The sequence below is a fragment of the Euleptes europaea genome, chromosome 1, assembly GCF_029931775.1.
Source record: "Euleptes europaea isolate rEulEur1 chromosome 1, rEulEur1.hap1, whole genome shotgun sequence".
NCBI classification, from domain to species: domain Eukaryota; kingdom Metazoa; phylum Chordata; class Lepidosauria; order Squamata; family Sphaerodactylidae; genus Euleptes; species Euleptes europaea.
In genome coordinates this window covers 106,947,700-106,973,131 of record NC_079312.1, presented here as the reverse complement: position 1 = coordinate 106,973,131, position 25,432 = coordinate 106,947,700, and the positions used below count along the sequence as shown (strand labels likewise).

The 25,432-nt window shown below is 42.2% G+C and overlaps 1 protein-coding gene across 1 annotated transcript in view; it reads left to right on the top strand.

Moving 5' to 3' along the window:
• DOCK2 (dedicator of cytokinesis 2) overlaps positions 1–25,432 on the top strand; it is a 367,227-nt gene that overhangs the window by 37,462 nt on the left and 304,333 nt on the right. Inside the window, exons 17-21 of the mRNA XM_056847921.1 lie at positions 4,129–4,312; positions 4,407–4,504; positions 10,558–10,647; positions 10,970–11,070; positions 14,430–14,564. Of these exons, the coding sequence (XP_056703899.1) occupies positions 4,129–4,312; positions 4,407–4,504; positions 10,558–10,647; positions 10,970–11,070; positions 14,430–14,564 (608 nt within the window). The remainder of the gene's footprint in view (positions 1–4,128; positions 4,313–4,406; positions 4,505–10,557; positions 10,648–10,969; positions 11,071–14,429; positions 14,565–25,432) is intronic.

Genomic DNA, 25,432 nt, shown 5'->3' with positions numbered 1-25,432 from the left:
TTCTTCCATGGTTTCAGAGTAAATAAGGATGTCATCGAGAAATACCACCACCCCCCGAAACAGCAAATCATGTAAAACCTCATTAATTAATTGCATAAACACACTAGGAGCCCCCGAAAGTCCGAAAGGCATGACTAGGTATTCAAACATTCCAAAACAGCTGGAAAAGGCTGTTTTGGGTTCGTCTCCTTCTTTAATGCGAATGCGGTGGTATGCTTCCACTAAGTCCAGTTTGGTGAAGATTCGGCCCTCCTTTAATTGTGCTAGAAGGTCGGGAATAAGAGGGAGAGGGTAAGCGTTAGACTGGGTGACGGCGTTTAGCCTACGAAAGTCAATGCACAGTCTTAAATCTCCCGTCTTTTTCTTCACAAAGAAGGCTGGGGCCGAATAAGGAGCCTTGGAAGGGCGTATGAAACCCCTTGCCAAGTTGGCATCCAGATAGTCCCGTAACACCGCCTTTTCACTAGGGCTCATGGGGTAGACCTTCCCTTTAGACAGTTTGCCTTCCCCCACAATTTCGATGGCGCAGTCCGTCTCTCTGTGGGGGGGTAGTTCGTCACATTCCCTAACATCAAAGACGTCCGCAAACTGCGAATATTCAGTGGGCAGTTGAGGAGGAACGGTGGCTGGGGGGGGGGACCCTACCACAGCGGCGGCCGGAGACCGGACAACCCGTTCCTTGTCATGTAATCTACAGGGGTTTTCGGGAAACGAGAGCACCCGTTCAACCCAGTCGATGGACGGGTTGTGTCCCCGTAGCCAGTTCATCCCTAACACCACAGGGGTTACTATAGGGGCGATGGTAAAATACAAGCGTTCCCAATGTTCCCCCACGGACATAATCACGGCTGCAGTTCTGTGGGTCACCGGGCCCCGTTTAAAATCACTCCCGTCCATTTGGGAAAAGCGGAGGGGTCCCGGAAGCCGCTTGCGCCGGACTCCCAGTTTCTTGGCAGTGTCCTCACTAATCATGGTGCGGGCACACCCCGAGTCAACCAAAGCGGGGAATTCTAAACTGAGACCCCCTTTTGGTAGGGAAAGGTGAACACGCACATATACATTGTCTTCTTGGGCGCTTACCATCGGCGGAGCTCCTTGCACAACAACAGGGGCGGTCTGCTGCGGAGCCCCCTCTACAGCAGACCGACGGCGTTTTTTGCCGGCTGTTCCCACTCCTCCTCCTCGCTGGAAGAGGGGGAAGGAGTGGTGGCGGTCGGGGACCCGTCCGAATCAAAAGTAGTACTTGTAATCCGGGTCCCCGTTGGGCCAGTAGAAGTGGAGACCCCGTCCTGGGGGCGCGCATGGAGAGCGGAGGGTGCGCCGGAACGTCGGCCCGGTGGTCCGCTCCTGCGGCGGGGCTGGTCCTCGGCAGCCGCCTTCTGTTGTTCAGTCGGGGCTTGGCGTGGGGGGTTGGGACGGCCCGAACGAGAGGGGCATTGCGACGCAAAGTGTCCCTTACCTCCGCAGGTCAGGCAGACACCGGTCTCAAAACGCTTGCGGCGTTCAGCGGCCGAGGGACCCCCGCTGCCCCCCAGTCGGAAGTCTCGGCCCCGGTCGCTCCGGGGTCTCGGGTCTCGTCCAACGCGTTGTTTGGACAAGGTCAAAAGTTGTTTGCGATTCTCGATATCGGCAGCGTGGCGAACCCAACCTTCCACATCCGGGGGGTTCCCTTGCATAAAGGCCCAATGTTGGAGGTCCGGGTTGAGGCCCTCCCTGAAACACTGTACCAAAGTGGCCTCACTCCAGTCCAGGATTCGGCTGGCCAGTGACTGGAACTCACTTGCATACTGCGCCACCGACTTGGTCCCTTGGCGCAGTTGCATCAGGGAGGCTTTAGCCCGCTCTCCCAGAGTCGGGTCCTCAAAGCGGTTTCGGAGTGCTACCATAAACTCGTCCAGGGTTCGCAGCACCGGCGAGCGGAGTTCATACTGCAACACCATCCAGGCGGCCGCCTCCCCTTGCAGTAAGGACGCCACGTACTGCACCCGGGACTCCTCGGAAGTGAAGGTTCGGCCTTGTTCTCGCATAAAAATGTCCACTTGGACCATGAAAAAGGTCAACTGGTCCCCTGAACCGTCATACGTGACTTTCAGGTCCCGACGGGACGGGAAGCTAGGAGGCGCGGGAGGGGCTGCCGGTGCTCCGTCCGGGAGATTGCCGGCGGGCGGTTGCACTTTCAGCGCGTCCAGGGCCGCTGCCATCTCACCCATCACACGCTGCATGGTCTCCATCTGCTCCTGCATAGCTTGGCGATCCTCCTGCCACTGCTTGCGTTCTTCCTCCATCAGGGCCTCCTTGCGTGCCGGGTCCCCTTCGAGTCCCGTGCTGGGGAAGGCCAATCGGCGATCCTTCGCCGCGGTTCGGGAGAGAGACCAACCCTTGGGGGAGTCCAGCCAATTGTTAAAAAGTCCTCGGGGACGTCCGTCCCGGCCTTGGTCGGGGATGGGATCCCTAGGCTTCTTTGGCTTGGCACCCTCCTCCTTGGGGTCCGGTTTCTCCGGCACCACCGGTTCATTCGGTGCGTCAGGGGTAGTAGGGGTGTTTTCCTCGTCGCCTTGCATTCTGTCCCAAAAGGTACAGCAGCAGTCCGAGAGGCAATGACTTGCAACTTAATGTGAGAGATCCCCTCTCTCTGAGTTTACTTCTCCAAATCAAATGTTCAGACGTTGATAAAGAAACAAAGGATTTATTGAAGACATCAGGAGATGAGACAGGCACAGGTAGAAAGTTGCAAGTGAGGGGCTATTCGGGTTTACAGAATATATTGACTCCAGGGCGCTGGGGCACTGGGGTTCACACTTATTGTTATGGGAAGTTACAAGCTTGGCATAATACAAAACATCAGACGAGTCCCAGGAAGTCTGGTGAAGCTATCACACTTCCAAGGCCGCATCGGCCTGAGGGAGTACTGACAGGAAGAACAGCGGGGGGGAAGATACTAGGGGCAATCAGGCCTGGCGCCTGAGACCAGAAGGTGTGAACTGCTTTTACGAGTTCACTGATAACAAAGCAGGTGATGGGAAGCAGAGACACATAGACAGAGACCCTCACAAGGGTGCTGCTCCCAGTAAACAAATATTGAACACATGAACACATGAAGCTGCCTTATACTGAATCAGACCCTTAGTCCATCATCAGTGTTGTCTCCTCAGACCAGCAGTGGCTCTCCAGGGTCTCAGGCAGGGGTCTTTCACATCACCTACCTGCCTAGTCCCTTTAACTGGAGATGCTGGGGATTGAACCTGGGACCTTCGGCATGCCAAGCAGATGCTCTACCACTGAGCCACAGCCCCTCCGCAAGATGACAAGAAGCCTTATCTTCTGTGAGCCACTTTGTGCACAAGTCTCAAGGCTTTTTGATAGCTACTTCAGGGCGGATGAGTCTTTTTATGCCTTGTGTTGGAAATGAGAGCCCTGTGTTGAGTACTCCCAGACCGCCCTGTAACGCGTAGATAGGCTTGCCCATGTCGTTTTCCTCCAGCCAGTGATACAGTCTATGGAGAACTGGACAGCATGGTGACATGACATCATAAATTAGCGTCAACATGTGGAAATGGAAAAATTTAAAATGGGATCACTGTTGAATGTCATGTATAATTTGCCTTTGGTCTTTAAGCTGTTCATAATTGAGCCTGATGTGGAGTACCAGTTACAACGTCAGACTGGAACAGGGAGACCCAGGTTCAAATCTCTACTGTGCCAGAAATCTTACTGGGTGACCTTTGATTAGTTTTTCAGCCTAATCTATTACACAGGGTTGGTGTGAACATAAAACAAAGAAGAGGAAATCCTGTATGCTTCCCTGAGTTTCCTAGAGCAAAAGCAAGATAAAAATTAGATAGGTTGAAACTAGCGTGAAAGAAATTCTCTTTAATACAGCAAAGTTTTTGGGGGTACATGCAATGTACTCTTTCTTCCTCTCTGTGCCTGACAACTGAGTTTCCAAAGTGGATTGCAATACAGGGTGTATTGCAGTTGAGTGGGATGCTTTGTAGGGGATAATGTATCTGTATCCAATCTCTAAACCAGTAATCTTTAAACTGCAGCTAATATGAAGTAAAGTTTGTAACAGTGCCTTATGAATTGGACTCGTAGGGTATCTGACAGATGTTTTGTTTTGTTTTCCAGGGTGATAGTAAGAAAATAGAGGATGCCAATGCTTACTTGAGCCTGCCTTCCACACGCAAACTGACAGAGGTGAAAGGCTCAACCTTAAGTCGAAGTTCAAGCAGCGTAGGAGGGCTCTCAGTAAGCTCAAAAGATGCCTTTTACATTTCCACTCTGGTTTGCTCAACCAAGCTAACTCAAAATGGTAAGAGTGTACACTTCTGGCAAGGTTTCATATTGAGTTCTGAAGGTAATTTGTCTCTTCCTGTGCTCAAATATGTTTCTGCTCTTTTCTACAGTGGATTTACTGGGCCTTCTGAAGTGGCGTATGAAGCCAGAGCTCTTGCAGGAAAATTTGGAAAAACTGAAACTTGTGGATGGGGAAGAAATTGTGAAGGTATATCTTACTCGGCAGTGCTTTTAAAAGCACCGCTGTGCTGTCAAGAAGTTTGGGGACTTTCTAAATAGAGATACTAATAATAGTGGAGAAGGTTCTTCTTTTTTTTACAGATGATTGTCACCCCATTGTTTTTTTTTATTATAGAGTAACCAACATGTAAACATCTGTAAGAGTTTACAGTAGTCATAGTATTATGGGGAATTTAACATATTTGTTCATCTTGGTGTATCTGCTTTGTATGGTTCATTTTTTTGTGAGGGCAAACTAATAGGAATATCCATGGCTACTAGTCAAAATGGCTACTAGTCATGATGTATACCTATTATCTTCTACAAGGAGATAATCCCTCAATCACCTCTCAGGTAGCAAAATTTTGTACGGCTGCAATGACAATTCGTTGCCACAGAGTAGTCTCTTAGTCCAAATGGCAGATGTAACTCGGATTTTATTTATTTTATTATTTTTATTTTTTAAGTGACTTAAGACTTGGACTGTAAACCTTTGTCGGTAAGACCATTTTAGTCCATGTATCTTGTTTTATCTGGCCAAGGGCCGCAAATAAACTATCATCATCATCACACCTATTATCTCCAAGATCAGAGGATCATGCCTATTATATTAGGTCCTGTGGGACACAGGCAGGATAATGCTGCTGTAGTCGTCTTGTTTGTGGGCTTCCTAGAGACACCTGGTTGGCCACTATGTGAACAGACTGCTGGACTTGATGGGCCTTGGTCTGATCCAGCATGACCTTTCTTATGTTCTTAATATGAAAGGACCAGTTGTTATAAAAAGTGTTGGGAGGATGCACGGTGGGCTTCCTTTGTTCTTCATTATCTAAATATTTCCTGGATGGGAAAATTAGGAATCCCAGTACTATTCTTTAAATTTGTTGAAGGACTATATAGTAGATGATTGACTAGGTTTTATCATGGTTGTTTGAACATATATTGTGATAATTGGGTGGGCAACTTGCTTCCTAATGGCCTGGAAAGTAGCCTAAGATGGTTGGAGGGGTGGAGGCACAGCCTACTGAGTCCAGCAATACAAACACCTTTTCTTTTTGCTAAGGCAGTTGCAACTTGGCAGCTTCAGACAAACAAAGGCTGCGTTCAGAGGCTTGTTGTTGTTTGTGTGCCTCTTCCTGCATTCTCTTCTGCCTCCCTTTGTGTCACTAGTGCAGTTTAACAATTCTTTTGTCTAGAAACCTTTCATCAAACTCTAATTTGCCATGAGGTCCAAATGTAGACCGATAGATAATCTGGAACATGTACACATAGCAGTGAGCCAGATTTATGTCCATTCCAACCAACATGCATTTATTTATGACATCTGAATTCAGCCTGACAAAACCTGTCTTGATTGGTCCTGCCAGAAATTTCTTGTTTTCCTATAGCTCAATCCATTCTTGGGGATGTCGTTTTCAAGCAGATAGAAAATTCTATATATTATTACCCACAGAATCATGTTGAAACTATTATTTCCAGCTTTACATCATAATTTGCAGTGCTGAATTTGGGTATTCTCTAAAATGTGGGTCTGAACTCATTCTTTTTGTAGCACAAATATGAGAAAGTCATGTCCTCTAGGACTGCCTGAAGCTGCATAGCCATGGCCTGCTCAAGCACCTTGCCCAAGAATGGAATGCTAGCCACTAGGCAGAAGTTGTTTAGGACAAGTGGGTCCAGGGATGCCTTCTTCTGAAGGGGTCTCACAACTACTTCTGTAAAAGTGATTGGAATTACACCTTCCAGCAGTGAAGCATTTTTTTTAAACTTCTCTAGACCTAGTCAACCAACTCAGCCTGCCATGGTACTACTAGCCTTGAGGGGCAAGGGTGGGCTGCAGACTTCAAAGCATCTTGTCCACTTTATCAGGTTTCACCAAAGGCATCCATATAGCTAGCTCAGTGGTTGGTTGCATTCGGTTTGAACTTTTCTGCATGTTGTAACTGTCTATCTAACTGTTTCATTGGCTGAAGGTCCTGAGTAAACTAACAGGCATTCTGGACTCCATGGAAGGCGCAATCATGGCTGCAGCCTGGGTTTTCTCTGAATTCTACAGGTTAACCAGGGTTTTTCCAGGCCTGTGGGCAACCTTAGTTATCTGGTATATATGGACATCTATTTTAAGTGTTAGGAGCCCCGTGGCGCAGAGTGTTAAGCTGCAGTACTGCTGTCAAAAGCTCTGCTCACGACCTGAGTTTGATCCTGACGGAAGTCGGTTTCAGGTAGCCAGCTCAAGGTTGACTCAGCCTTCCATCCTTCCGAGGTGGGTAAAATGAGTACCCAGCTTGCTGGGGGTAAAGGAAAGATGACTGGGAAAGGCACTGGCAAACCTCCCCACAAAACAAAGTGTGCCGTGGAAATGTTGGGATGTGACATCACCCCATAGGTCAGGAATGACCCAGTGCTTGCACAGGGGACCTTTACCTTTTTATTTTAAGTGTCAGTATTTCTGTTTTCTTAATACTATTGCTTTACATTTACTAATCAGAAGGGTATTTCCTGTTGGGCTTTTAAAAAGCAGCAAACATACTTTTTAAAACCAGTGATTTAAGAAACTTGTTCAAAACATTTTCAAATAAAATAAAACAGATTGGGAAAAGCCTAGGCAAGCATCTATCTCTTAAACTGAGCTGCACCAAGGTTATAATTTTAGGGTTTTTAAGAGTGGCTTAGTATCATATTCTAGGAAGCAGCCTGTATTCTCCTGTGTGGTGGTGGGGTGGGGTGGGGTGGCCTTAACCATCTCTTATGTATTTTGGATTTGGAAATAGATTGGTGAGTTTTTTTCTTGGTAAATCTTATTTTGTGTGAGTGAAATACTGCAAGCGCAGGCAGTAACGTTACTGTTATGCAGCAAGTCTAATTCATTTTCTCCTGATCTCAAGCTTCACACAAATACTCTTCTGGGACACTCACCTTGATTAATGTAGCATCAGCAAGCTGCTGCTTTAGCACTCCCTAAACTTATCAGAATTCTGGGCATGGCCGTTCGTTACAATCATAGATCCCTTGATTCAAGACTTTTATGCTTTACACATGCTTAACTCAAAGTAAGCACAATATTAAGGCCAATTTGAAAGTTGGACTGTGTTTGCCTGTACAAAGGAATGATGCTCACATGTTTGTGAGAACTAGTTATCTTCCCAATCCTTTTCAGTGTCTGTGAACATTATATACATCTGTAAAGACAAGATTATTTTATTTCTCTATGAAAACATTTGTGGTATTGGTAAAATTTGAACATATAATAATGATTGGTTTGCTTGTGGAAAAAGAGTGCAAGTTGTTAACTATATGTACGACTCCAGATTTACAATGCAATCCTAAGCAGAGCTGCACCCTTCTAAGTTTGTTAATGGCAATGAAGTGAAAAGGATATAACTCTACTTAGAATTGCATTGTTAGACTCTAGAAGCTTGGAGCTATGTGGTTTCCTGGGAAGAAACCTGAGTTACACTTGTATACACTAATATATGCTCTGAAGAAGGGCAAGACATGTTTTTCTTCTATGGAACTAACCTGCTATTAAAGAGGTTATGGACAACTCTCTTAGGCTAGGTGAGTATAGAAGGTCTTTGATTTCTGCAACTGCTTTTGGTGGGTATCAATGAAAATCTAATAAGACAAGTTTCATAATGTTTCTTCGCAGTAAATTGGCACTGAACATTATGTGTAGCAGAATAACTTTTCATTTTTCCTTTGCCTGCCTTGGAAATTTTGTATCAGCGACAAATCCAAAGTAGGCTGTGTTACTCTTCTTTTCATCCCACCAACATTGGCTTCCAAAGCAGCATAAAGATTTTTTTTAAAAAAATACAAAGTTCAATTGAAATATAATTTTGATAGAGGAGTGGGTTCTTAGTGAATTCTTGAACCAAGCATGATGGGTTAGGAGAAGAAGAAGAGTTGGTTTTCATATCCCACTTTTTTCCATCTTAAGGAGTCTTAAAGCGGCTTACAGTTGTCTCCCCCCCCCACAACAGACACCTTGTGAGATAGGTGGGGCTGAGAGAGTATGACTAGCCCAAGGTCACCCAGCAGTAGCGATGCCAGCTCCAAGTTGGGAAATACCTGGAGATTTTGGGGGTGGAGCCTGAGGAGGGTGGTGTTAGTTGAGGGGAGGGACTTCAATGGGGTATAATGCCCTACCAAATGGGGTATAATCACCATCCAAAGTGGTCATTTTCTCCACACGAACTGATCTCTGTCGGCTGGAGATCAGTTGTAATAGTGGGAGATCTCCAGTCACCACCTAGAGGCTTCATGTGGAGGAGTGGGGAATCAAACCTGGTTCTCCAGATTAGAGTCTGCCACTTTTAACCACTACACCACGCTGACTTGATTGTTGCTTCTCCCTGTGACCTTGACTGTATCAGTTAGGGAGGAGGGAGCTCTCACCTGAAGCTGAATCCAGGTTTTTGTACAAGGGTGCTACCCCTTTTTCTCCTTGTTGCAGTGGTGAGTGGTGGTAACTGGAAAGAGGGATCTCTTACCTGGAGGCAGGTACAATGGATAACAGGCTGCTGCCCCTTCTCAATCTAGCCTACGTTAAAAAAAAAACTTAGTGTCTCTCCCTGATTGTTATTGTGTATTTGACATAATAATCTTGAATCTTTTGCTTCTTTTATCTTGTTCTGCATCCTCTGTGCTTGGTATTTCTTAGAATAGCAGTTGGCCACTGGCCCTGTAAAAAGCTAAATTTACTAAATTACATTTCTTAAGAGATGTCTGGTCCTTCAGTTGCCAGGCTACTGTGTCCCTCCCTCCCTTCTGACCTTCTGTAAAACAGCTGAGAGAGATTCAGTCCTGAGTTTGTACAAAGGAGAATTCCCCTCTTGCTGGCACGTTCCATTCTGTCCTTTCCAACTTGGATGGGAATCTGGGTGGGGGTGTAAGGCTAGGCGTGCAAGCAGCAGGAGAGGTGCCATTTTCCTTGCTGCTCTTTCCCTTTACCCCCTTTGTGTTTTAAATTGCTTAGAAAACGTCAGGTAAACAAATGAAAAACAAAACATACAGGAGAGCACAAGAAAAATAATATTTTTTTAAGAAAGAAAAAGTTCTTTTGCATTTGCAAAAATAGATGTCTTTGCTGTTCATAATGAGTTTGCAGTACCTATTAAAAGACAGCCATCTGCCTGGCAGGTTTACAGGCTCTCTTAAGCTGTTTCTTCAGTGTACCTTATCAGCCAAATATCCATTTTGGCCAATTCCATCATTCATTCTGTCTTTGCAGGGGTGGTTATGGATTTCCAGTACTGGGCATGCTAGGTTTTAAATATATTAGCAGGTGAAGAGTTTCCAACACTGCCCACTCCTCATTCAGAGTGACTCCCTGTTAAAAACAGTGGCTGAAGTGACTTCAGAGACTCTGCAACACAAGTGTTTGGGCTGCAGCAAAGCCTTCAAAACTCCAGTAGTCCAGTAGCCAGTCTGGTGTAGTGATTAAGAGCAGTGGTTTGGTGCAGTGGACTCTAATCTGGAGAACCGAGTTTGATTCCCCTCTCCTCCACATGAGTGGCGGAGGCTAATCTGGTGAACTGGATTTGTTTCCCCACTCCTACACATGAAGCCAGCTGGGTGACCTTGGGCTAGCCACAGCTCTCTGAGAGCTCTCTTAGCCTCACCTACCTCACAAGGTGCCTGTTGTGGGGAGAGGAAGGAAAGGTGATTGTAAGCCGGTTTGATTCGTCCTTAAGTGGTAGAGAAAGTCGGCATATAAAAACCAACTCTCCACCTTCTCCTCCTTCTTCTTCCATGATCTATTAATTCAAGTATACACTCCTGGCATTCTTAGCATTAAATACCCCTAAAGTTACCGCTGTGGCTATTTGGGCTAAATGTTTCCTATGTTGAAGATAAACCTTTAAAGATGTGGTGAAGTTCCAGGTGACAGGGCTAGAAGGATGGATCCTGTGAGGCATAAAACTCTAGGTGGAATATTTTCTTCCTATATGAATCAAAATGTTCTTCAAAGTATCTTTATACTGTTATAATGCCAAAATTATTGAAATGTTTATTGGTCCCTTCGTCTTCTTTCTTTAGTTTCTCCAGGATACTTTAGATGCCCTATTTAATATCATGATGGAGCATTCTCACAGTGACGCCTATGACATTCTTGTCTTCGATGCACTGGTAAGAGAAATTCTACAGATTGATAATACTTGATGTGCTTGCTCTTCGCTGCTCCTTAATTTTGGTTTATGGCCTCTTTTTTAAACGTACTATACAAAATACAGCTTTTTCAGCATTTGCAAGAACACAGCCATAGATGTGTTTCTTTTTTAGCTACTTAAACATTTAGCATTAGAGTCTGGATTCCCCCCCCCCCATTAAGTAGAATAGTAGACCTTTAATTTTCTAAAACTGGGCATTTAACCCCCCCCCCCAAATTTCCCCTTTATATTTCACAGTATTGCTGCTATGTGAAAACACTAATCCTATTAATCTTTTACAGATTTATATAATAGGGCTCATTGCGGACAGGAAATTCCAGCATTTCAATACTGTATTGGAGGCTTATATACAGCAACACTTCAGTGCAACTTTAGCTTACAAGTAAGTTTAGAGTGGCTTGTATTATGAGTGCTATATGTCACTGATATATAGATCGCTAATACACTCTGTACATGCAGAAACCTCCAGGTCAATCCCTGGCACTTCCAGTTAGAAGGATCTCATACAGGAAAGAGACTTGCAAAACAGGTTAAGAATTGGGTTGGATTGAAGGATTCTATTCCATTGTGATGGCATTTCTTCTAGTAGTGGAAGGTTTCCTGCAATGGTGGAAGACTCCTCAAAGTGAAAGGCGAATTCTCCAGTATGCATAGATATCTTTTATCAAAACAGATATTTTCTTGATAAAACCTTCTCTTGTATTTGTGTGTGTAAAGTGCCATCAAATCACAGCCAACTTATGGCGACCCCATAGGGTTTTCAAAGCAAGTGACAAATAGAGGTGTTTTGCTATTGCCTAACTCTGTGTAGCGACCCTGGACTTCCTTGGTGGTCTTTTATCCAGGTACTAACCAGGATTGACACTGTTTAGCTTTGTAGATATGATGAGATCGGGCTAGCCTGGGCCATCGAGGTTACAATCTCTGTTGTATTTGCCTGAAGAAAATGCATTTGCTTACATTTATTGTATCCTCGTCATATACAATAGTAAAGTGATATATAATAGTAAAGTAGACAAAGCAGTATAAATAGGCAATCCAGAGGCTAGGAAGGGGTTTTAGTGTATTTTGGGGGTTCCCTAGGTATGCAAACAAATATTACTTTGTATAATAACTAAAAGAAAAACACCCAAGAAATGCCTGATAAAATGTGGGCAAGTTCCAGGAATGTTGAGAGCAACTGAGTAATTTAAAGAAAAACAAGAACAGAGGAAGATGGAGATTGATCCCTAGACATTTTAGAAGTCTGGAATGGAAGACTTGAGAAAGGAATATTCAGACTATTTGTCTTCTTCCCTTTCCTCCAATTCAACATGGGACTCAAGTTGTCCTTTATGATGATGCAGGTGGGGGACCTACTAGGAACTGGGAGAGGTACATAATTTCCCCTATAATCCACCTTGCACACTGTTTCTTCCTTCCCTTCCTCTGACAGCCTCTCTCTTTTCCTTCACTCCCATCTGCTAAGCTGACCTGTACTATTCACCCCTCCTTCAGCTTCCCTGTTTTCTCTCCCCTTTCCCTGCTTCCTTTCCTTCTTCTGTCTTTTGCTTTTATCAGTTTCCTTTTGACTGACAGGAAGCAAGGGTTGGAAGGCTTGCCTAGCAATCCCCAAAATGGCCACCAAGATCTCAGAACGTAGAGTTGTAAGATCACAGTGAGCATTCATCTCTTAAAGCTACAGATGTCACTTCTATTATTTTGAGGGTTACATTTCAGATTTTTCTGCAAACCCGGGGCTTCCTTCAGCTTTGCAGAAAAATCCTATATGCCTGTCACTGGCCCCATTGTGTTGATTTTGCAATCCACATTCTCGGGCCCAATTCAAAATTAAATATAATGATATACATGTTTCTGCCATACCCAGTTTGCCTTATAAATTGCTTGCATTATATGGAGAGGCTGGATGTTTCTGCCAGATGTTTCTGCCAGATGAAAGCTGCCGAGGGTGGCATGGACACTTTCCATGTGAGGTGAGTGATCCATATGGCAAGCTGGATCCACAAGATGGAGAAGTAAACAGAAGTTAGTGAAGCCAACCTCTGTGTGACTGGGGTAACATTTAGATCAGCCAAATAGCTCCTCGAGACTTATGCAGCCAGAATGTATCAATTTATTAGATAATTGAATCCTCGAAGACAGTGAATATATACAACTTGTGTTTAGAGATTAGTGGCTGACCATGGTAAATGAGGTTCAGACTCCTGCTGTTCAGGCTTCATATTGAAGGTGACAGATGTCTAAGGCATATGCTATCTTGTACAGAAACAGTTCTGTTAGCTATGAATATTGACAGTTCTTTCTTGCCTTCTAAGAAGCTTTGGATTGTCTCATCATAGGGTTTTCAAGGTAAAGGTTGGTCAGAAGTGGTTTACCAGTGCCTTCTTCTGTGCAGCACAAACCTGGGTTAGCTGTAGTGGCACTGCCGTTGTCTACGAAAGATCCTCCGCCAGTGTCACCTTCCACTACTGCTGCTGCCCAGTAGCTAACCTTCAGGGATTCCTCTGCCCCCATCCCCATTGGAACTGCCTATTCTCTTCTGCGGATGTGGCCATTGATCCCTTAAGGGGGTGGATGCATCTTCGTCTGGTGTCTCAGCTGTGACCATTCCGTCTTGAGTGACTCTGCTAGGAGTTCAGCTTCCCTGACACACACAAACCCCCTCACCACATTAAGGTGTGCATCCAGAAGGTTTTCATGGCAGCTCATATTTTGCAAAGGCCATATGCACGGTTACTCAGAAGTCAGTCTCTCAGAGACTAAGGTATGCTCCCAAGGCTATCTGAGATACTGAGGCTATCATATTTTGGCCACGTCATGAGATGACAAGAGTCACTGGAAAAGACTGTCATGCTGGGAAAAGTTGAGGGCAGCAGGAAAAGAGGAAGACCCAACAAGAGATGGATTGACTCAATAAAAGAAGCCATAGCCTTCAGTTTGCAAGATCTGAGCAAGGCTGTCAAAGATAGGACATTTTGGAGGACTTTCATTCATAGGGTCGCCATGAGTCGGAAGCAACTTGACGGCACTTAACACACACACAAGAAGCTTTGCAAGAGTTAGAGTGATGTAGCTTCCCAGGCAGTAAATTGGAACATGGCTATCTGTTTAAGTAACATCTTGTATAGTCCAACAGTCTCATTCAGGTAATCTATGCACCTAGATCTTTGCATTTAACCTGGTTCAGAATGTTTTAAAATTTGTTTCATCTTTTAAATAAATCAAGTTTCTATGCTATGGGGAACATGCTGGGTGGGAAAGCAAATGTCTTGGGAAAATAAATGGAGCCTACAGTGAAATTTCTGTCCCCATCCTACCCATACCTACTAGTCAATGATTTTCAGGCACAACCCTTCGTCTTTGGCTTTTTACCATCCCAGTCCTTTTGCATACTTTGTGTGCTGCAGAAAGTTAAATACTGCAACCCAAATTATTTCAGAGTGAGGACTTTTTTTTGGCTCAAAGAATTCCCATTGCACCCTGTACTTCCAATATTGCTCAATGCAACAATTAAGGCCACTGCCAAGACCATCCTGCATGATTGATAGAAGTAATAACTGGAAATAAAGGGTCATGCTATTGTAGCTTCCCCCTTGCTTTATTGTGTGTAATATTTGGGTCTGAATTATAAAGTAATAAAACCAAGTCTGCCATGCACTGTATTTATCTGCTACTTTGTACCGTGTAGAAATTTAATGCAACAAAGTTCTTCCTTTTTGTAAAATGATTTCCTGATTTCAGGAAACTAATGGCTGTTTTGAAGATTTATTTGGATACTTCCAGCAGAGGAGAACAATGTGAACCTATACTAAGAACCTTGAAAGCTCTGGAATATGTCTTCAAGTTCATAGTTCGGTCAAGGACTCTGTTTTCCCAGTAAGTACTGGATTTTGATTACCGTAGTTTTGAAATGGTAGCAAGATATAGTGTAACAGTGTGAAGCTGCAGATAAGAAAGTGAAAAAACATCTGGAGTGATTTTGTGCTTTTTTCAATTAAATACGTCATCAGTAGGAATGGTTCTAATTGTTCAGTTGAACTTTCATGTACAGAATCATTGTACCACCAAATACCCGATGTCAGGGAACAAACAGTGGAAGACTATTACCTTCATTCTTTGACTTTACATATCAAAGACATCTGGCTGGCTTCAGCTGGGAATAGAAGGCTGCTATAGATTGAATGTGGTCTTATTCAGCAAGGGAGTTCTTACTTTCTTTATTACATAACTGTGAATTATTCCACTTCTGTAATGTAACTAGCATGTCCTGGTTTTACTGTAATCCAGAATTCTGAGGTGTAGAGAAAATACTGCTATAGTTCATAAACCCCTTTATTATATTAACTACCCAAGGTTGGTTTGGGTGGTGTGGAATTTCTTAGTATTTTATCAGTGGCTATCAGGGCTATTGATGACTCACTATCAGTGGCTATCAGGGCTATTTGATGACATTTTAATGTTTAATTAAAATGTTTATATCTCACCTGATTGATGGTTTGAAGTGGTTTACAAATGTAATTAAACTAATAACCATAAAAAACCAAAAGGAATTTTGAGAGTTTGAATATGCCTGGCCATATTTTACCAATCTGAGTATTTTAAGCAAAACCTCATATTGTAAAATATTCTGATGTATCATATGGAAGGGACACTCAAAATTATCTTTTAACAGCCAATTGTTAAAATTCGCTGTGTTTGATCCCATTTGTGCTTTACTGTTAACAGGACTTTAGAGCTGTGCTGGCTGACCTTTATATGTGGTAAACCCAATGGAAGGGACTTTGCCAATTGATTCATTTAAGAGATGTATAGATTTTAGGAAATAAATTTTAAAATCACATAATTGAATCAGACAACTGCAACCAGGAAACTGTACTTTGCATGTTAAATATGTCTAGGTGTGAACTTGCTGTGTACTTGAAACATGTTTGATGGAAGCACAAACTTAAAAAAAAAACTATTGGAAATATTTCTTCAAGATAATTTTCTAGTCCTATGTTATGTGTTGGATCCAAAAGTGCCAGTCTGTGTATTGCTGGAATCTTCTGTGGCAAAGGGATCCAATCCCAGTCATAATTTGTGTACAGCTGTATCAGCCTAAGTAAATTTTAGGTACAATATAGAGCATGGCTCCTCTGATTTGAGAACACAGAATTCAACTGGTATATATCTGTTTCCTGCAAGGTGGCACCTAGAAGAACAGTTTTAATGAAAGCCCCTTTAGGCACATATGGAATTGCAGATGTATGGTAGGTTTTTGATATATTTTTTTAATACATTACAATCTTTCTCTCCCCGCCCCCAGTACTGCATCCTTAGCATTTTGAAAGTGGCTTGTCACACATTGGAGTGGGGACAGGATTTCTGTGCAGTAGGGGAGGAAGAAAAAAAAATTAGCCTCAGTGGCTTCTTGGATTGTTGGGCTTTGGTGGTGTGCGTATCAGTCATCCTGTTGCGCTGCTGCTGAAATGTGTAGAAAGTGCCAGCTCAGGGAGGTTTCTTCTACACGATTGTTAACCACGGCTAATGGAACGAACGTTGCATTTCTGCTTTTTAGAATAGGAACAGCGCTCAAAATGTTTGGAAGTATAAAAAACTTGTCCCTGGGACCCCGCAAAGGGTATCTGGGTGTCATGCTTGTAGGATTTTTGCTTCACATAGTGTCTGATCCACTAGCTCAACTTGTGGCAATGGCCGAAATTATTAAACTTTACATGTGCAGTCCGTAGAGGCATTAACAGCACTGGTAAAAGAGCATCCTATTTTGGAACCGAGAAATTCACTGCAACCCCTTTAATACTGTATAGCAATGCGTCGTTGCTTTAATTGAATTCTTTAGAATCAACACTTTAGTTTTGCCAAATGGGCCCAGAGCGGACAAGGGAGCCTGAAATCCAATAAGTGTGTAAACAACTTGTTCATTTCATTTCAAGGGATGGTGTTGGCTTGTGGGATAATGTCTGCCTCAAGAACTGCATTTTTAAAGAACTAAACTAAAAGTTTACCAGTTGAGCATGGATTTCCCTTTTAATGTATTTTTTTCTGCTAATAATGATATTTTAGTATATACAAAAACACATTCAGAAATATATACGATGGATCTTCTAGTGCATTAGGGAAGATTTCTGCCTTTTTATTTTTATTTATTTAAACCATTTCTATGCCTTTCCATGCAAATAGGGTTTTTGAGGCAGCAAACATCAATCACACTTTTAAAATTTCCACAGTGGAAACATTTAAAACAAAGTAGATGTACAATAGAATATTTCAAGAAAAACATATAAACAGACATAACTGTTATTGGCTTCCACCCTGTTTTTTGTGTGTGCTATTTGGGAGTCTTCCTCCCAATAAAGAATAAAGTAACATCTCCAACCATTCTGTTGTGTAAAGAAACTGCTCTTATATTTTTAATATAGAAGTAAAACCAGCAAAAACACTTATCAAATCATTAGCCTTCATACAACAGGATCACACAGTACCAGAAGCAAAGAAGTAATTGGACAAGAGACAAAGCAACATTTTAAGTGTAAAATGCCACTGTGATAAGGAAATTAAAGGGGGAGAATAAGCACAATCCTGCTCTGTCATCCAGAAAAAGAAGAGTTGGTTTTTATATGCCGACTTTCTCTACCTATTTAAGGAGAATCAAACCAGTTTACAATCTCCTTCCCTTCTGCTCCCCACAACAGACACCTTGCGAGAGAGTTCAGAGAACTGTGACTAGCCCAAGGTCACCCAGCTGGCTTCATGCATAGGAGTGGGGAAACCAACCCGGTTCACCAGATTAGAGTCCTCCACTCGTGGAGGAGTGGGGAATCAAACCCAGTACTCCAGATTAGAGTCCACTGCTCCTAACCACTACACCACACTTGTTAATTAAAATGCTAAAATAATTAATGCCTTATTTTTTCAAATGTTTTTGAAGCAATAGATTCCTTCTGTCCAGACCCTGTATTTTTTGCAACCCAGATTTGGAGGATCTTTGGCTTTTCCTGCCTTAGCTTTTCCAGCAGCATGCCTTAGCCTAGTTTGCAATTGCTTTGAGAGGCTCCCTTTGTGTGTGTGTGTTAAGTGCCGTCAAGTCGCTTCCGACTCATGGCGACCCCATGAATGAAAGTCCTCCAAAATGTCCTATCTTTGACAGCCTTGCTCCCTGTAGCTAGGATGTAATCAGTTATTAAATCAGCAGCTGGTAGAATTTAAGGTAAAAGCGATGCACAGAATCAGTGGCTCAGTGGTAGAGCACATGCTTTGCATGGTGAAGTCCCCAGATTAAACCCATGGCCTCTTCAGTTATTTAGGTAGGAGATGCTGGAAAAGGCTTGGTTCTGACTTATACCCAGGAGAGCTGCTACCAGTACCAAGTCTGTATTAAGCTAGATCTGACTCCGTATAAGGCAGCTTTGTATGTATGTAGGTTCAATATTACACTATTTTCTAATGGATTGCAAACATATGAATGGCAGAAACAAAAACCTGAGTCTGTTTTGAGACTCAGAGATAACTGCAAAGGTATTTAAGGATGGTGGAAAGGGGGTAGAGCTTTAGAAGTACAAAAGAAAATCTCCAGTTTTGTCATGAATATTTCCAAGTAAAGCTTACCAGTGGTAAGTTACCAATTTAAACAACCTAAACAGAAAACAAAACCTTCGTGCCAAGTAATTGTTTGTAATGACCACCATTACAAAAGGTTGCTTTAAGGCCTGAAGTTCTGAAAAACCTTTTGCTTTATATATTGTATGTGTTTTTATTTATTAAATAATAATAAATATCCAGTCATATCTCAGCCTCAGGGCCACTAACATTGCAGCTACCAAGTTGCAATGACAAAAAAAAAAAAAAAAACAACCAGTCCAATTAGCAAGATTAAAAACACTGATGGACAAATTAGGGATTAAAATGCATAAAGCACGCAGAATTAGAATGAACACAGGCAAATCTGCTGAAACAATTTGCCAGTTCTCTTTGGAATAAAACTGTAAGTATATAACTGCTGTGATTGTAGAGGTTATTTAACCTGATGTATGGTATCAGATCATTTCCAAACTATAAAACCAAAAATGCAAATGTTAGATCCATTTCTTCTGTCCTATTAATTGAGGCACCCTGACCTAGATAGCACAGGCTAGCCTGATCTTGTCAGATCTCAGAAGCTAAGCCCTGGTTAGTGCTTGGATGGGAGACCACCAAGGAATACTCTGTCATTGTACAGAGAAAGGCAATGGCAAACCGTCGCTGTTAGTCTCTTGCCTTGCCACCTCTACTGGGTTGCCATACGTTGGCTGCAACTTGATGGCGCTTTACACATACACACTAACAGCCCATTCCTGAAGGGGGGGGGAATAGATAAGTGAAAAAAGCATGTGTACGGACACTTGTTGATTTTGCTAATTTGAAGGTTGCCGCCCCCTCACAGAAGGCCCTGATGACATGAGCGAAGTTGACATGGTAGAACATAGGGGGAGGAGGCGGTCCACAAATAGAAGGGACTAAGGCCATGAAGGTCTTTGTATGTGATAGCCAATTAAATTGAGCCTGGTAACAAATGGGCAGCCAATGGAGTATCTGCAGAATGGGAGTAATATGCATGCTCTGTCTAGCTCCCGATAATAGCCAAGCTGTGGCATTCTGCGCCAGTTGGAATTTTAGAATTGACTCTGAAGGGAGACCAATGTACAGTGCATTACAGTATTCTAGTCTTGATGTTACTGTGGTGTGGATTTAGGTGGCCAGATCAGCCATATCGATGTAAGGGGCCATCTTATGGGCTAGGCTGAGTTGCTAGAAGGCGTTTTTTAAAATTGCATTAACTTTCTTCTCTAGTAATAAAGTTGGAACAATTATAATCTCAAGGCTTTTAATTAAGTCACCAAGAGTAATCTGAACTCCATCAAAAGTAGAGAGAACAAGGTCCTTCAAGATCTCTGCCTTCCCATCCAGCATTATTTCTGTTTTTCAGGATTTAGTTTCAATTTGTTCACTTTTAGCCAGTTAACTACAGTGGCCAGCCAGCTATTCAGGACCTCTGCTTCATCACCAGGAGATTTGGATAGAATATATCAAGCTGGTTATCATCAACACATTGATGACAACGAACCCCAAAGCTATGAATATTTATCCTAAGGACTTTACATAGAGATTGAAAAAGATGGGGGATAGAATTGCGCCCTATGGAACCCCACTAGGTAGGTCCCATGCTGATCGCAGCTGGTTTCTAATAGCAATCCTTTGGTTCTGATGGATGAGAAACTGTTTGAACCAGTTCAGTGCACATCCCCTGATACCTCTTTCTGCCTCCAAGTGCCTCAGTAAGATGGCATGATCCTACTATATCAAAAGCTGCAGATAAATCCAACGAGCAACAGAGAAGCATGGCCTTTGTCTACACTCAGATGGAGGTAATCAACTAAAGCTAGCAGAGCTGTCTCTATCACATAGCATGATCTCTCAGATTTAATAGTAAGAACATAACCACTGTAAAAGTTGTAACAACTATTAAAATCAGACATTAAAAAGTGCATTTAAAAAGCTCTAGGAGTTTTCATCAGTGGAAGGAGAAGGAAGCGATTTTATGTTATTCCTTTTCATCTGTCCCCATACTATCGCGTACTCTGTGGAGCTCTCTCAACTCTCTGAACAGGATTTTCAGAACAAAAACCAGGCTCCTTGTGTAAGGGGTAAGGTGGGGAAAGATCTACCCCACCAAATCCTTCTGTGAACTTTTCCACTGGATCCACCCCATGGGTTCCATGCCGCTGCTCTGGAATCTTATGATTCAGCTAAAATCTATGCGAGGCTCTGCTTCTTTTCTTTTTATATTTGCCTAGAAAAATCAGAATTGTCATGAGAATTTGCAGCTATTGTCCTTTAGGGATATACATTTTATTTAATGAAGTAATCATTTAAGTGACCAAAAATGTTATCATTTAAATGTTAAAATATTAACAAGCTTACTATCTATATCAAATGCATATTCATGCATATTATCCACACTGCTACTGATTTTTGATATTAAAAATTAACATGTTAACGTGTTAAAGATGCCAGTTTTGAGTGCAGATGAGTAACAGCAAGTAACATTCTGCAGGCACAGATGATCCTGGAATGCAGAGGTAATTTTGCCAGTTGTCCAAGCCTTGGAAAATGCTTAAACCTTTACAGCAATAGAGCAAACGAATCCTTATCATTTAATCATTTCAATGTTTAATGTTTTACATCCCAGTTTCTCTTCCCAAGAGATACTGCTTCTGATGTTCAAGTGACATCTGTCTGTCTCATATTAACAGGAGCATAGACTCAGAAAAGTGTTCACATTGTCAAAAAGTCTCCATTTATTTCTTCCCCTTCCCCCATGTGTTCCCTGTGACCCCTGTAAATCTGATGCTGGAGCTTGGGAGAGTATTGTGGACAGTAGTGCCAACTGTCATGGGTAGGCTGCAGGAAAAGGGAAGAAACTAAACAACTGACCTACCCCCACTGTAGAAGTAAAAGCTTGCTTTACTGAGCTTCCTGTGCAGAGGTGGGGGTGTGACATCTGTTCCTCCTATAGCCTCCACCATGCCACGTGGCCATGTTGTTCTCAAGGCTCCCCTTGATTCATAGCATTGTCTTTTTCAGGGGAGATTCTGGAGTAAACAGGAGCTCCTTGTGTTCATGATTCATACAATCTAACTCTTTTAATTTTAGCTCAGCATTGAGAATTAATTAATATGCAGTAACATATGGTTCAGGTTTGTTTTTTTTCCTGACAGGAAAGTATAAGTAATCTGTACTTTCTACAGTTAAATTTTGAGTCACTTATTGGTAGTACATCTCTACATAAACCCCAGAGGTGGAGCATCCTGTCTCTAAGTAAACCTATTACTGACAACCATATTGATATTCTGATTACAGCATAGGATTCTTTGTTTGAAATTCAGTGTGCTTCCATTGATTGGAATTACTATTGCTTTTCTCATATGTCAGGTCTTAGTTGAATTTACTGAAAACTAAAATCTTTTTGCTACAATCACTCCTAATGACCCAGTTTCTTTTGTTTTTGACTATTGCCCTGTTTTTCAGATGGGATTGATCAAGACCTGTAAGCATCTTTGATACCTTACATCCAAGGATAGGCTCAGTTTTTTCAGCCTTCTAACTATTCCAAAGTACATTTCGTTAATTATTTTTCTACTCTTGCAGAAGTTGGAAAATCAAAAGTGGCTTGAAAGAGGAAGCTGCATTTGAAACTGTTCTATAATTAACCTTCAATGTCTCCATAACAACTGCTGAGAGTTTCCTCTAATGTTCTTGCCATATTTTTAATGGCTAAGGGCCTTTGGTTAAATTTTCTATTAATAATAATTAAAGTATATTTTGTTTAATTATATAATGGGATGTTATCCTGTTTATTAGATCAAGATAAGATTTGGAAGAATTTTGTGAGTTTCATTTTTGGTATACCATTGATCTCTGGATCACTGGTATTGTTTTAGAAAGCACTAAGCAGAACTTTTTTCTTTATCTTTTTAATTAAAAAAACATTACAACAAGAACAGCATAAAGAGAAATAAAAGCACCTCACTTAGTAAAACAAGTTAGCTTTTGCATCACAGGTTTCCAGTTCAACTCAGTCTGCTGTGGATCTTCCCCATTCCTTAAATCAGTCAATTTTATCAGATGGTACATCTCCAAACACTTTGTGACCCTTCTTGAATTGATGGGGCTGTTTCTCGCTTCCAGTGTCTCACAAAGACAATTCTGGCTGTCGTGATGAGGTGTACCAAAGTAGAGGGTTAGGAACTTTTGGTACATAATTGAGCAACAAGGTCTCAATTTACAAAGAAAAATGTACAGCCCATACCTGAAGGGGAGATAGTCGGTGCTCAGCCAGGGACAGCAGAGCTGCGCTGTTTCCAGAGAGTCTCCTCAGCCAGAACTTATTTTTTAGAAATGATTAAAAAAAACCACAACAACCCATTAAACTCCCATTGAGTTTCACGGGGCTACACCACTTATTTTGCAGGCATAACTCTATGGCTGCAAAATGGCATGTTCCCAGGGCAAAAGGGCTTTGGCAGCTGTCTAAAGGCAGCTCTGCCCCCCCCCCCGGGAATGCCCCAGGAATGTCTCCCTGAATGCCGGCACAAGCACTCGCAACATAAAAACACAGCCGGGGAGGCAGCCCCGATGGATGAGACTCACGATGCTGTGTCACTCCCCAGAGCCAGAATAACTTGCCCTGTGCCGGCGTTGTTGCACTTTGCATGATGCAAGTGGCACACACTACAGCGGTGGGGTCATGCCGACTTCTAAGTGGCTCCGGTCCCCCCTTCAGGATTGCATAGTTAATCCAAAACTAGCTTTCATTACATATAAGCAAGCTTGCAAATAATTTTTTTGCTCGCGCACCAAATGTGGTGAAAGTTTGCTCTCAAAGGTTTACAATATCATCACTTATCCGGTAAATTACTATCAATTTCATTAATCAATCAATTCATTCATTCATTCATTCATTTATTCATTTCAATTTCTAGCCCGCCCTCTCCAGCCGGAGCCAGGCTCAGGGCAGGCAACAACAGTAAAACCAACATATCTTCCAATATAAATATAGTTTATGTGGCGCAAGATACCACTATTTCTGTAAAATTTTGTAAAATTTTTGAAGAAATTCTCCTTAAACTGTCAATATGCACTTCCAAAACCCTTTCCCATTTTATTTGAAAATTTTGTTTATTTGCCAGTTCCACATTGCAAAGGATGCTAACTATATTTGCCAGTTAGTAACAGTGGTCTCCCATTATATATTTTTTCTAGTTCTGAATGCTTTGTTAAATTTCAATTTAAGCCCTCACTCACATAGTTTTCTTTCCAAGATTTTTTTTTACTTGAAGATATTCAAACAATTTTATCTTTCAGTTAAATTGGTAGGCAACTGTCTCACAGATTAATTATTACATTATTTCTGATGGGCAGTGCAATCCTAAGGGGGAGTAGATGTGGTGGATTCAGTGGCAGCGCAGCTGTGCCTCCTCCTGAGCACTTGCTGCCTGGCTCAGCAAGCCGAAAATTTACTTTCCCTGAAAACCCCCTTGAAATTGCTCTATGCAGTTTCAAGGGGCTGCACCACCAGTTTTGCTGCCGCAAGTTCATGCTGGCAAAGGTGGGGGGAGTGTTCCCAGGGTGAAAGGGCTCAGGGAGCTAACTAAAGTCAGCCCCACCCCTGGAAACGCCCCCTTTGGAGCCAGTGCAAGCTCTTGGTCTGGAGAAAAGTTGCTGCAGCAGCTGCATCAGTGCCTATGCATGGCGTTGCTTCATGGCTCCCCAATGCCAATGTAAGTGGCCCTGCACTGGTGTTAGTGCCCATTTAGCCGGCGCAAGTGGCACTAACGCCGGAAGGGGGTCATGCTGGCTCCAAACCCCATTCGGGGCCCCTTCAGGATGGTGCTATAAGTCTTTGTAAGTATCAAGGTTACAACATTCCCATTTTTAAAAATTACTGAAGCTGGAAATTCTGGATTTTATCTCATTCCCCCACTGCAGTGGACATTGGAGAAATGCTGGGAACCAATTTTTTTTAATGTGAGTCCCTAACAGGAATTAAACTATTAATGATAAAGATGTCCTTTTTGTATACCTGATTTCTGTTGGATATGCTGGCACAGGGAAAGGTTTTCAACAGCATTCTCACAAAAGATTAAGCAGATCTCATATGCTAGATAAGAGAGATGAAGCAGTTGCAGTTTATCAATTTATGATAAAATTTAACTTTCAGTATTTGCATAAATACTGAGTGGCCCTGTGAAGAGTGAAAAAATGCCATTGTAGTATAGTCAACTGAGTGATTTCTAAAATGGATGTATTATGTTAAATTGATGTCAGATTCTCTTGGAATGTATTGTTTGAAAGAAAAATGAAATGTAATTCATTTAGATAAATCAGCAGTGTTTTGTAAATATTTGCTTGTGTTTCAAAGAAACATACATCATAAAATAATAAAGCTACAAAATTACAGTTATCAAGGAAAGCAACTGTGCAAGCAGTCATCAGCAGTTGAATTAAAGAACCACAATTCTAATGGAGAATTTTCTGACAGAGAAAAATGATAAATAAGTAAAAATAATGAAGGTTACCAGTCTCACCTCTCTGTTAAATTGCTTCAGTATTCAGTGAGAGGGCCTAAATGTACAATGTGCTTGACTTCATCATACATTCATTCAATGGTAGGATTGGGCTCTTAATTAGGAGGAAACTGTTCCATTGTTAGGATACTAACATGAAGATTGGAAAGCTTGTGGCTTTGATGTATAAAAGCCTTGGGCAAAGTTTCGCTTTCCCTAGTCATACTGAAACTCAGTGTGTGTCTCCATTATTGTTTCAGCCCTATCTAATGGGTTAGATTAATTTGCTTCTAAAGAAGATTAAATCAGCTTTAATGACTGCTGATAAATTTGATAAATAAAGTCTGCAGTTCTATTATTATCTAGGCTAAATTTGAAACAAGCCTTAATATTAATTAGCCAGCTTTGAGCTTGACTCTCTCTCTCTCTCTCTCTCTCTTTTTTTTTACAAAATCCAATATACATTAAATGTTTGATTTGATAAGGTATATAACAACTTGATGAATTACTAGATCTTGTGTTTGCTTTTGGGAACACTGCTGGGATGTGCTGTTGCTTTAGGTGGGCTGGTAATCTAATTTACATATGTAACTATGTTAGAATCTCTTGTTTGACACAGAACTGGATAGTGATGGAGTTAGT